Here is a 14,010-nt window from a genome sequence, read left to right on the forward strand (position 1 = left end):
GATCCTTGTAAATGGATTTAAAGTGTATTCATTCAAATTAGAGAGACAATTTAAATTAAAAAGCTTAGAGCTGCCTCCACCACAGGGGGGCTCGCTCGACCCACCAGCGGACAGGCACCAGTATTGGGAGAGGGGGGCTGGCCATCAGGGTTCACCGCGGCTCTGGCACAAACCCGGCGACACGGAGGTGGCACGGGCAGGAGCGGACTGGCCGTGTCGGCTTCTCACTTTTTGGATTTTAGAAGGGCATGACATGCCTATATCTGTGTCTCCCCCTCCTTTTACTCCTCCACCTCTTTTATTTTCGCATGACTATATGTACTTGTCACTTTTCCATGTGTTAGTTGTGTCTTCTGAGCAGTTTGTCAGCTTTTGGACACCTTTGAAGGTGTTTTCTATGTGTTTCTATGTGTTTTTGTTTGCCTGCCATTGGTTTTAACGGTGTTCGAAGGTGTTCGACGAACAGTTCGACGAACATTCGGCGAACACACGGGTGTTCGACGAACCGAACCGAACTCGAACACTACGGGGGTGGCTCAACACTACTCAGTACATACCCGAGCACCTGATGCAAACTCAAGTAGCGAGCACTTGTGCTCAACACTAGTCGCCATATCGTCATCTTATTTTTTACTTTTGAAAAAAATCCCAACCCTAACCACAACCCTAATACAACCCCAACCCTAACCCTAGCACAACCCTAATCCTAACCCTAACCCTAGAGTTCATTTTTTACGCCGTTCCTCGTGCGGTATAAGTGATTAGACGACTTTATTCTTCGGGTCAGTGCGATTACAGCGATACCAGAATCATATCAGGTTTTTATGATTGACAGCTGTCACACACTAAAAGACGCCTTTTTTTGTAAAATCTAGTTTTTGCATCGCCATAGTTTGAGAGTTATAATTTTTCCATATTTTGGTTGACAGAGTCACGTGTTGGCTTGTTTTTTGCGGGGCAAGTTGACATTCTTAGTGGTTTCATTTTCAGGCACGTGACATTTTTTGATCGCTTTCTATTTCGATTTTTGGGAGGCAGAATAAAAAAAACAACAATTCAGGAATTTTTTTTTTTTTTTTTAATGCTGTTCCACGTGTGGTAAAATTGATAAGGTAGCTTTATTCTTCGGGTCAGTACGTTTACAGCGGTACACATTAATATCGTTTTTCTATGTTTTGGCGCTTTTACACAATAAAAACTATTTTATAGAAAAAATATTTTTTTGCATCGCTTTATTCTGGGAGCTATAACTTTTTTTACTTCTCGGCTGATGGAGCTGTATGGCAGCTTGTTTTTTTGCGGGACAAGATGACGTTAGCGGTACCATTTTTAATTATTTTTGTCTTTTTGATCGCTTGCTATTCCATTTTTTGTTTGGCGGTATGATGATAAAGCATTGTTTTTTGCTTCGTTTTTTTTTTTTTTTACCATGCTCACTAAAGGGGTTAACTAGTGGGACAGTTTTATAGGTCAGGTCGTTCCGGACGCAGCAATACCAAATATGTGTACTTCTATTGTTTTGTTTTGTTATTTTTTTCATAATAATATTTATTGATGGGTACATTATATTTTTATATTTGGTGGATTTTTTTAAAAAAATGTTTCAATATTTTTACAAATTTTAAAAAAAATTTTTTTTTTCATTTTTTAACACTTTTTTTACTTTTATACTTTGTCCCACTATGGGACTTTCACTTTTTTTATTCTCATCGCCTGTATAGCATAGGGATGGAGCACAATCCCTGTGCTATACAGGCTGTCAGCGCTGCAGATGCAGAAGATACTTTGGTCATTCACTGCGCATGACCAAAGTATCTTGCTGCTGTCTGGTGACAAGGATGTTGTCATGACGACATCAGGTCGTCATGGCAACATCCGGGAAGCCGCGGCAGACACTGTTGGACGCCGGCAGGAGAGGTGAGTATCGCGATCACCTCCCCTTGCCCCCGCAACCAGCTGATACCCGGCGGCGATCGCGCCCGCACAGCCTGTGTGTGGGCGAAATCAACAGGGCGTACTAATATGTACCTGGCTCTTAAAGCCCAGGGCGCAGGTACGTATTAGTAAGTCTTGGGCTTTTAAGGGGTTAATGTATTGGCTTTGTTATTTATTAAACTGTTTGCCATGGTGTGAGAAACCATTGACCACCTTGCCTTTTTCTTTTTTTCAGGTTTTATTGGGTGTTTTTAACTCTTTTTTTCTTCTTCTAATATTTGTATTGTAATGAATAAAGTTTATATTTATTTATCTATATGTTTTAGGCTATGTGCCCACGATGCAGAAATGAAGCAGAAAATTTCTGCAGCATTTCTGCATCTCCCTGGCAGAAAAAACGCATGCAGATTGACAAGCGCTTTCCAGGCGATAGCATCACTTGGAAAGTGCTTGACAACTAGGTCACACTGTATAAATCCATGAAAACAGCATGGATTTGTACAGTGTGAACCGTAAAAATAAAATAAAATAAAGCTATAGTCACCCCTGATGCCCCGGCGTGGCTGCAGCGCTGCTTCCTGGCTTGTTCCTGGCTGCCGGCATATCGCGAGACAGAGCTGTGAAGGGCCTGCGGTCACATGACTGTGACGTCACCGAAGGTCCTTCAGCGATGCCGGCATGCAGAGAAGCCTTTGGAAAGGTGAGTATAAACTTTATTTTTTATTTTATTCTTTTTTTACAGATACAATGGTACCCAGGTCTGGATGAGAATCTTCTCTCCTCCAGAACTGGGTACCATCCGCACATAGAGACGCATATAGAATCCGCTTGCCAAATGTACAGACGCGCATTCTATGCGTCTCAATGCAAGTCAATGGCGGGCATTCCGCTGCGCTTCCGCAAAATTAAATGACATGCTGCGGATTTTTGTACGCATTTTTTTTTTTTGGGGTATTTTTAGTATAAGTCTTTGGGTCCAGTTTTGGTTAGTGATCATCAGGGCAGCACGGTGGCTCAGTGGTTAGCACTGCAGTCTTGCAGCGCTGGGGTCCCGAGTTCAAATCCCACCAAGGACAACATCTACAAGTAGTTTGTATGTTCTCCCCATGTTTTGTGGGTTTCCTCCGGGTTCTCCAATTTCCTCCCACACTCTAAAGACATACTGATAGAGAATGTAGATTGTGAGCCCCAATGGGGACAGTGCTGATAATGTATGTAAATTGTCTGAATTGTAAAGCGCTGCGGAATATGTTGGCGCTATATAAATAAAAAGATTATTATTATGCTAAGTCTTCTTCCAGGTAAAAATGTATGCTTGTATTCTAAAGGTGCATTTACACTGAAAGAGAGGTGAATAATTACCCCCCAATCAGGACTCTGACTGTCTTGGCCAGAGTGAAAAGCCACTGAGAAGATGCATCTCCTGCTGTGTCAGACATGGACTGCCCACGTATTACATGGTCATCTATTAATTAAAATGACTGGTATGTAATTCTTTGGCCACCTACAGCTTCCCTGACAATACCCTTTGGAAGTGCATTGAGGTGAAGGGTGCATTGCTGGAAAAGGGAAAAAAAAACAAAAAAAAAAACTCTTTAAATCTCTTAGTTTGCGAGTGTGAACGAGCTGCGTGTGTCCGGAGCGTAAGTGCGAACGAAAGTAAGTGTGTGACTTGTTTTTCAGTGACTTTGTATTCAGGGAGTTTGGAAGGGAGGACTTTGGACTGAATTGCTGACTGTATTTCATTAATTCTTTACTTTACTTTTTACTTAACATTCTGTATATTGCAATCCCCATTAGGAAATGAGCTCCATTATTGACAATGCTATCCAGTGTACATCTTGCCACATGTATGTATTCCTTGAACAGCCGGTCGAGGTTGCTTACTGCTGCGCGAGATGTGTGCACGTTGTGCGTTTGGAAGCCCAGATACTGGATCTAAATGAGCAGCTGGCAACACTGAGATCCATTGACAACATGGAAAGGAGTCTGCTGCTCACTGAGCAGCAGCTCACTGGGGTAGATGTGGGGGAGGGTGGTAGTCGGGAGCTGCAGGACAGTGAGGTCGCTAGTTGGGTGACAGTTAGAAGGGGTGGTAGAGGGAAGAGTGCCAGGGAGGCTAGTCCTGATCTTGCACACCCCAATAAGTTTGCAAAGTTGGCAGATGGGGGGAGTAACGGTACAGGGGTAGCACTACTGCAGCAAGGCATGTCCCCTGAAAGCCGGAGGAGTGTCAGCTCCAGTAAAGAGGGAAATAGGAGAGTAGGGCAGGCCAGGCAGGTGCTGATAGTGGGGGACTCAATTATTAGGGGAACAGATAGGGCAATCTGTCACAAAGACAGGGATCATCGAACAGTGTGCTGCCTACCTGGCGCTCGAGTCCGGCACATTGCTGATTGGGTTGACAGATTACTGGGAGGGGCTGGTGAGGACCCAGCGGTCATGGTGCACGTTGGCACAAATGACAAAGTTAGAGGTAGGTGGAAGGTCCGTAAAGATGATTTCAGGGAATTAGGCTGCAAGCTGAAAGCAAGGACCTCCAAGGTGGTATTCTCTGAAATACTACCGGTACCACGTGCCACGACAGAGAGGCAACGGGAGATTAGGGAGATAAATAAGTGGCTCAAGAACTGGTGTAGGAAGGAGGGATTTGGGTTCCTGGAGAACTGGGCCGACTTCTCAGTTGGCTACAGACTCTACGCTAGGGACCGGCTGCACCTTAATGGGGAGGGTGCAGCTGTGCTGGGGGAGAAAATGGCTAGAAGGTTGGAGGAGTGTTTAAACTAGGGATTGGGGGGGGTATTCATTTATAGGTGGGGAAGATAGTGCAGATAGTGACCTGGGCACAAATAAAGAAATTGGGGGTGGGGTTAGAACAGTCAATAAAGTAAAAAGGAATAGAGGTACAGAGAGATACATAAAATACATGTACACTAATGCCAGAAGCCTCACCAAAAAAATGGAGGAATTAGAATTAATTTTGTTGGAAAATAATTATGACATGGTAGGGATATCTGAGACGTGGCTGGACGAGAGCCATGACTGGGCAGTTAATTTACAGGGCTATAGTCTGTTCAGAAATGACCGTACAAACAAGCGAGGTGGGGGGGGGGTTTATATGTAAAATCATCCTTAAAACCTGTCTTGCGGGAGGATATATGTGAATCTAATGAAAATGTAGAGTCCCTGTGGGTGGAGATAAGGGGAGGGGGAAAAAATAATAAATTACTGATAGGGGTTTGTTATAAGTCTCCAAAAATAATGGAAGTAGTGGAGAATATCCTCGTAAAGCAAATAGATGAAGCAGCGACTCAAGGAGAAGTCATTATTATGGGAGACTTCAACTACCCTGAAATACATTGTGGGACAGAAACATGTAGTTCAAGCAAAGGAAATAGGTTTTTGACTACTATGAGAGACAATTACCTTTCACAACTGGTTCAGGACCCAACAAGAAGGGGGGCACTGCTAGACCTAATATTAACCAATAGGCCAGACCGCATATCAAATATACGAGTTGGGGGTCACTTGGGTAATAGTGATCACAAAATAATACGTTTTCATGTAACCTTTAATAAGATGTGTAGTAGAGGGGTTACAAGGACACTAAACTTCAGGAAGGCAAATTTCCAACGGTTAAGAGGTGATCTTAGTGCAATAAACTGGGACGATATCCTGAGACATAAAGCTACACAAAGCAAATGGGAGACATTTATTAACATCCTGAATAGGACCTGTGCACAATATATACCCCTTGGGAATAAACATGCTAGAAATAGGAGGAAACCACTATGGCTAAATAGAGGTGTAAGGGGCGCAATAAGTGACAAAAAGAAAGCATTTAGAGAACTAAAGCAAGTAGGTAGTGATGAGGCATTAAATAAATATAGAAAATTAAATAAATTATGTAAAAAACAAATCAAGGCAGCAAAGATTGAGGCAGAGAGAATCATTGCCAGAGAAAGTAAAAATAACCCCAAAATATTCTTTAACAACATAAATAGTAAAAAACTAAAAAATGATAGTGTTGGCCCCCTTAAAAATAGTCTGGGTGAAATGGTGGATGAGGATGAGGAAAAAGCCAATATGCTAAATGATTTTTTTTCAACCGTATTTACACAAGAAAATCGCATGACAGAAAACATGATTAGTGATAACAAAAATTCTCCAGTAAATATCACTTGCTTAACCCAGCAGGAAGTACGGCGGCGTCTAAAAATCACTAAAGTTGACAAATCCCCAGGCCCGGATGGGATACACCCGCGAGTACTGCAGGAATTAAGTAACGTCATAGATAGACCATTATTTTTAATCTATAAAGATTCCATAATAACAGGGTCTGTACCACAGGACTGGCGTATAGCAAATGTGGTGCCAATATTCAAAAAGGGGACAAAAACTGAACTTGGAAATTATAGGCCGGTAAGCTTAACCTCTACTGTGGGTAAAATCCTGGAGGGTTTCCTAAGAGATGCTATGATAGAGTATCTGAAGAAGAATAACCTCATGACCCAATATCAACATAGGTTTACGAGGGACCGTTCCTGTCAAACTAATCTGATCAGTTTTTATGAGGAGGCAAGTTCTGGACTGGACCAAGGAAATGCAGTGGATGTTGTGCATATGGAGTTTTCAAAAGCTTTTGATACGGTTCCACACAAAAGGTTGATACATAAAATAAGAACAATGGGGATAGGGGAAAATATATGTATGTGGGTTAAGAATTGGCTCAGTGATAGGAAACAAAGGGTGGTTATTAATGGAAAACACTCAGACTGGGTCTCAGTTAACAGTGGGGTACCACAGGGGTCAGTATTGGGCCCCCTTCTTTTTAACATATTTATTAATGACCTTGTAGGGGGCATACAAAGTAATATTTCAATATTTGCAGATGACACTAAACTCTGTAGGGTAATCAATACAGAGGAGGACAATTTTATATTACAGGAGGATCTATGTAAACTAGAAGCTTGGGCTGATAAATGGCAAATGAGCTTTAATGGGGATAAATGTAAGGTAATGCACTTGGGCAGAGGAAATAAAATGTATAATTATATGCTTAATTGTAAAACACTGGGCAAAACTGTAACTGAAAAAGACCTGGGTGTATTGGTGGACGACAAGCTCACGTTTAGTGGCCAGTGTCAGGCAGCTGCTGCAAAGACAAAAAAAATAATGGGATGCATTAAAAGAGGCATAGATGCTCAAGAGGAGAACATAATTTTACCTCTATACAAGTCATTAGTGCGACCACACATAGAATACTGTGTACAGTTCTGGTCTCCGGTGTATAAGAAAGACATAGCTGAACTACAGCGGGTGCAGAGAAGAGCGACCAAGGTTATTAGAGGACTGGGGGGTCTGCAATACCAAGACAGGTTATTACACTTGGGGTTATTTATTGTGGAAAAAAGAAGGCTTAGGGGTGATCTTATTACTATGTACAAGTATATGAGGGGACAGTACAAAGACCTTTCTGCTGATCTTTTTACTCTGAGGCCAGAGACGGGGACAAGGGGGCATCTTCTACGTCTGGAGGAAAGAAGGTTTAATCATAATCACAGACGCGGATTCTTTACTGTAAGAGCAGTGAGACTATGGAACTCTCTGCCGCATGATGTTGTAATTAGTGATTCACTATTAAAATTTAAGAAGGGCCTGGATGCCTTTCTTGAAAAGTATAATATTACAGGTTATATATACTAGATTCCTTGATAGGGCGTTGATCCAGGGAACTAGTCTGATTGTCGTATGGAGTCGGGAAGGAATTTTTTTCCCCAATGTGGAGCTTAGTGTTTGCCACATGTTTTTTTTTTGCCTTCCTCTGGATCAACATGTTAGGCTATGGGTTGAACTAGATGGACTTAGTCTTCCTTTAACCTTAAAAACTATGTTACTATGTTACCATACAACCACAAAGAGTTTCTGAAGCTGGACTTACAGTGATTTGTTGATCAAGAGGCCAACTTCATTTTTTAAATAGTTTTTCTTTTTTTTAGACAGGATGCATATATAGCGTAGCAGACATTAAGGTGAACTTACACATCAGATTTCTCTGTAATAGACAAGTGAAGGAGACGTTCGGGAGACATCCATTTCAATGGCGCAGGACGTCGAGCAGGAAAGTTCCCTCTTGAATACATATCACACGCTCCACCCAGTCCAGTCAGTTTTATGGTGAAATCGCGCTGGATGAGAACATTTCGGGCTGCGACATCTCCATGCACTAGTTTCCGCTCATGTAGGAATTCCTGTATCAGAAGGCAACAGCAATTAATCATTACAGGGCATCCATAATGTTTGCCTTCTATAATAAAGGATGGAACCTTTCGAAATAAACTTGTTTTGTAATGAAGCAATGATCACTCTGTGATTGCCCACCTTTAGAGTCCTTCTAGTCACCAGGAACCATAAATGAAATCTCACAATCACTTTTGAAATTGAATAGTCAACAACCTTTGTAGCCATATTTACAGTATTTGCAAATGCTGCAATATTAAATATTCAGCTTACATGTATTGTCCGTGCTGTGATGTTCAATAATAATCCAATAGGTCATGAGTCATGTTGGTTATAGTGAAAAATAAGCCTGTGTGTGCAGTCAGACAGACCAGTGGCACGATACTACTGCTGATCGGTAAACTTTTACCGATCCGTGGTCGTTTGAGTGCCTGTTTATGTAGGCAAACTAAAGTAAACCATCTATACTAGATCACTCAGTGCACATAGGCTGCCATCGTGCCATTGTTCTTGGCAGTGCGAGTCCAGTTTACACAGAACGAAGCACCGAGAACAGCTTTTGCTCCTAGATCAGCGATCGAAAGCCTGATTACACGACAAGATAATCGTAACAACACTCGTTTATGATTATCTTGCAGTATAAATGCCCCTTAAAGCTGGGCATCATGCTGTTTTTTTATTTGACCGACACAATCTCACCAAATTCCCCCGTACAAATGAGCATTCGCAGCATGGTGGCTCAGTGGTTAGCACTGCAGCCTTGCAGCGCTGGGGTCTTGGGTTCAAATCCCACCAAGGACAACATCTGCAAGGAGTTTGTATGTTCTCCCCATGTTTCGTGGGTTTCCTCCGGGTTCTCCGGTTTCCTCCCACATTCCAAAGACAAACTGATAGGGAATGTAGATTGTGAGCCCCAATGGGGACAGTGATGATAATTTGTGTGAATTGTAAAGCGCTGTGGAATATGTTGGCGCTATATAAATAAAAAGATTATTATTATTCGGCTCAGTCTTTTTTTTTCAATCAAGAGAGAGAAGAAATCAGCTGCCCGTATGAGTCTAATCTCCCCTGAAAACCAACAAGATTGGCCGATCAAGTTCTAACTACCCGATCCTTTTCTCTCCAAATACCATTTGCCGGGAAGAGTCTGGAGACCCTCATAAGATGGTCAATCATTCCAACTGAAATCTGCAGGTTCGGCTAACATTCAATTAATGGATATGGAATCCTTAAGAGTCCATAGAGAAATAATGTGACATTTAACCATGTTGGGTCTGTCAAAGTGGAAGATGCTCTTTGTTCTTCACCCTGAGTCATACAGGCTGAATATGAGCCAGTGACTCTCCATATGGATAGGACATATGGACAGTGGATGTCCTTCAGAGCCATTTAAATTAGCCATATGGAGATGGTGTCATCGTGTGCTAAATGGATGTTCATAATAATTTGCTATAGAAAGAAACAAAGCTTTATATGAAAGTCATCAAGTTTAGGCTTGGGTGACACTGACATTTAGGCTTCTTTGCATGAGGTTCCTGTGGTACAGCATCATCTAGTGCACCATTCTAAATTCTGTCATAAGTCAGTGGGATCCGGCATATTAATCATTGACCCTATAAATGACAACCATAATGCCAGTGTGAACAGAGCCTGATTTGATGGTGGATAATTTACAATATGTCATACAGACACATTAAATGAAAAACATTTCAGAACATCCCAAACCTACCAGAGCCGTCAGGATCTGTAGTGCTATTGTGTAAATTTGGCACTCAGTGATGTCGTAAATTATTCCATCCATTGGTACGAAATCCTGGTAATTAAATGATATATTTACTGTAATTAATAGAAGACGCAGCACCAAAATAGAAGTATACAAGTATCACATTGTAATCTGCATGTAGAAGGGAATTTCCCACTAATGATGAGCTTCCCTGTACATCCGGTTATTCGTTTCATCTTTCATTGCACATTGAAGATATCTGCAAGGGTTTCGCTGCAGGAGAGATACATGCCGACGCTGTCCTCTGACTGATCAGAGGTGGAAATAGTTTGCCTGACTTTTTTAAACTGATGTAATAAAGGATGGAAATAAACATATGTTGTTTTTATCGGATCACATATAGTGATCACACACAAAACACAGGTTTTATAGCATGACATGAGGTGTGGTACTAGGATCCTTGACTATAGTGAAAACTTGAATCCCTTTATTCTTATGTAAACAAGAACTATATTTACTTTTACTCCATCGATTCCATATTAACTTCTTTCTTATTGTTACATGTCTTTATGATGTATATAAAATGGAACAAACCTAGAAAACCAACACAGGTTGGCAAACCTGGCACCTGAATAAATGCCAATATATTATTTTGTTTATTGAAGAAATTGAGCAATATAAAAAGCAGAATGGCTTGGGCGTCTCCACAGATGTTTCAGTAAGATTTTATATTCCAGGAAAGGTATTTAAAATCTTAGAAATACACACAGAAGAAAACTTACTCTGTATCCAGAGAGCTATTAAATTAAAGCAGATTTATCACTAGTTTTCCCAAAACAAACTGCATACAATATTCAATATATGTCTTAGAACTGATGAGTCTGCTGTACTTATCATGTAAATCTATGTTAGAATGACTGCATAATCCTTGTTATAATGAGCAAGTTATGGATGCAGCTATAAAAAGAGAGAGCACTTTATTCCAAGAACATTTAGTCTTAACCCAACTAGACTGAATGACAGCTGCAGCTTGTGCTGAGCAGTGTGAGATGTTAGCAGCAGCAGGGAGGAGGGACTCTGGGGAGATGTCAATCGGGCTAGAAGGGCAGAGATTGAATTACAACTTTCAAAAAGGAATATTCAGTCATTCTTTTAACATCAGTTTCTAAAGTTAGTAAACCATCAGACCTAAGAGATTTATTTAAAGGAAATCTGTCATCAGGTTTTTGCTATGTAATCTAAAGACAGCAGTAGATAGGGGCTGAAACACAGATTTCAGTGATGTATCACTTACTAAGCTGTGTGCTGTTCTTTACTTACAATGAAGGTTTTATCATTAGAAGATAATCAATGCTGGACTACACCAGCACGTGAGCCCTGGTTCGACCACGTCCCCTCCTGTGATCAGCAGCTCACTGTCAATAGACAATATACATAGGGAGACTGGTGTGGACGGGGTTAGCTTTCTCAGCTCTGCTGGAATCAAGGTCTCTTTTCCTATATTACGCTGCTCTCGAATGAGGTAGCAAAAACCTGCTGACAGATTCCCTTTAATAATGTATGTATTTTGTTTTGTGAAATCTGGAGACAGGTCTGCTTTAAATTTAACAGTAAAGAACATTAAAAATAGTCAGATTCTAAAATTATACTCAGAACATACATATTATAGTATAGTATGACACAGACAGATGTGTTAAATGGAAATGCCATATAATAGGATGTTCTGTGCACACTTTGCTTGTACTTACTCTGCGACAGTCCCAGAGAAACTTTAAGAGTGACCCCGGCTCTATGCACTCCGACACCGTGCAAAATGGCTTTGTTTCAGTGCAGCACCCAAAAATCTCCACCAAATTAGAGTGTGTACCCAACCATACTTGAAATGCTGCCCTCTGCAGGAAAGTACGGACCTCACAGGGCTCGGCAGTTCCTTCAAAAGAAAAGTTGGAAGAGAAAGGAAGGAAATAAAAATATAAAATAGATGCCAAAAATATAATTACAATATAATTATTAAAATAGTGTTATGAGTTACATTATAAATGTCATATGAGATTAATAATTATAATCCTTATTGATATGGTGCAAACATATTACGCAGCACTTTACTATTTAGAGAGTACATGAACAAATAATATCTGATATTAAAGAATAACAAACTAATTAACAATTCAATCAAGATGAGTGAGGGTTCTGCTCCCAAGAGCTTACAATCTGTAAGGAAAAAAGGGTGATGCAAAAGGTAAAATATATAGATTCACTATATTTATTTTAAAGAAGTTATTTACCTTACATTTCTTTACTTAAGTGTCACACTATAGTAGTAAAATGACAAAAATATTAATAAAAAAGTATGTCTGTTATTGATTAATTTATTAATATATTATAATACAAGTTGGAGCTTCAGTTTTATAAACCTTGTGTATTGACAGCAGAGATGAGTAAATCAATTCACTTCCAATTTGTGTCAATTTGTAAGAAATTTGTAAGTTTGTGCGAACTTGAACAATTTGCTGAAAAATGCCAGCTGCTTCTTACACATTGCAGAAAATTGCATCTGCAACAAAAGGCTCACTTGACCTAAGGCGTAACCGCACAGGTTTCCCCATAATGTGTTGCAGCCATCTTATCACATGGTATAGTGCAGCCAATAAAGAGAGACACTAATAGCCTGTATAAAAGCCAAGGCAGGGAATAAAGCAGCCATTTTAATGTGATTTAGGATAGTGAGAACATAAGACCTTACAGCTCAGCAACAAACATAGGAAGAGAAAACCCTAAAACACTGGATTCATTTGAAAGGGGAGAAGAGAGATAGAAAGGGTGCCAGCAGCAGTGCCAGACTCAGTATGATTAATCAGTAATATGGTGTAGCTGGCATCTGCTAGATCTGAATAACAATTACACATTTTTTTCCTCATTCTTATAGGGGTACTCCTATCAAAGTTTTTATCCTCTTAAAAAGGGATGAGTGGACCTGTGGAAGTTCAGGTTCTGGTACCCGACCTGAACTTTATTCCAAAGTTCAGTTTGCGTACCAGAACTGTACCTGAACTTGAACCAGAACCCGAACCCCATTGAAAACAATTGAGACCCAGACTTTTGAGCCTGAAAATTCTCTCTCTGCAACAGACTTCCTTGGAACTCTGAACATTGCAACGGACTTCTGGGGAAGTCCGTGTTCGGCGTTTAGCACCGGCCACTAACTGTCCGGTACGAATGCCGAACTTTTAAGTTCGGATTAGATCATCTCTACTTTTAATATATTGCAATCATCATATTATATAGCACTGTGTACTTACAATTGCTCATTTTGACCTGCTACCCAGTTAATTATTCTCTTTTCTCTGCTCTGTGTATAAACAGGAAGTCTCTTGTCCCTGTATTTATCATTCCCTCTTCAATTTCTGACCCAGCTGCTCCGCTCCTCCCCCTGCCATAAACTTTTGCAGTGACTCTGACTTGTGCAGAGAAAATTGACCTCCTGTTGCTACATAGAGTTTAGAAAGATTCAGCTAGTCAGTTTTTAATCATGGAATGTCATAGACCTAATGGAAATGCAAAATGAGCAATTCTAATTACGCAGTGCCATATATTGTAATATCAGGATTGCAATATATTAAGACGATAGAAAGTTTGGTGGGAGTACTTCTTTAATTCAATGGAAAGAAGCAGCAAGCCACAGAATAAAAATCTGGAATCTGTGCTTGTCACAAGTGACGGGACTGCGTTTTTGCATTTCTTACACAATTCTTTCTGTGAAGGGGAGAATAATTGTTTTCTTTTTAAATACAAAAGAAAATTCCCCCAAATCCAGACATTTTATTGCAACCGTCAACTTCAAGTGTGCGTGTCATATCTGTTGTTTTCAGTCAACTTTTACATCTGTAACACGCCACACCAATATAGTGCCCTGTTGCAGGTATTGGCTTTTTTTCTGGACATATACCTATCTTGAATTTCTAACTGCATCATTTTGAGAGAGGGGTTGAATTTTGTTTAAAAAAATATAGAAAACATAATTTTAAAAAATGTAGTTGATTAACTGTGTATGTCTCTTTTTACTTGTTTTACTAGTTCTGTTTGCCAACCGTACATGCCACACTTACATGACA

General features: G+C 40.3%; 1 protein-coding gene across 2 annotated transcripts in view; it reads right to left on the reverse strand.

Annotated features, from left to right (window-relative positions):
- STYK1 (serine/threonine/tyrosine kinase 1) overlaps window positions 1-14,010 on the reverse strand; it is a 102,237-nt gene that overhangs the window by 26,541 nt on the left and 61,686 nt on the right. For both annotated transcript variants that reach the window (XM_073685388.1, XM_073685387.1), the window contains exons 5-7: window positions 11,647-11,828; window positions 9,905-9,988; window positions 7,978-8,186 (exon numbers count right to left, since the gene is read on the reverse strand). In XM_073685388.1, the coding sequence (XP_073541489.1) occupies window positions 7,978-8,186; window positions 9,905-9,988; window positions 11,647-11,828 (475 nt within the window). The remainder of the gene's footprint in view (window positions 1-7,977; window positions 8,187-9,904; window positions 9,989-11,646; window positions 11,829-14,010) is intronic.

This window comes from Phyllobates terribilis, unplaced genomic scaffold, assembly GCF_046119375.1.
Source record: "Phyllobates terribilis strain yellow unplaced genomic scaffold, ASM4611937v1 Scaffold_5__5_contigs__length_657084704, whole genome shotgun sequence".
Taxonomy (NCBI): Eukaryota; Metazoa; Chordata; class Amphibia; order Anura; family Dendrobatidae; genus Phyllobates; species Phyllobates terribilis.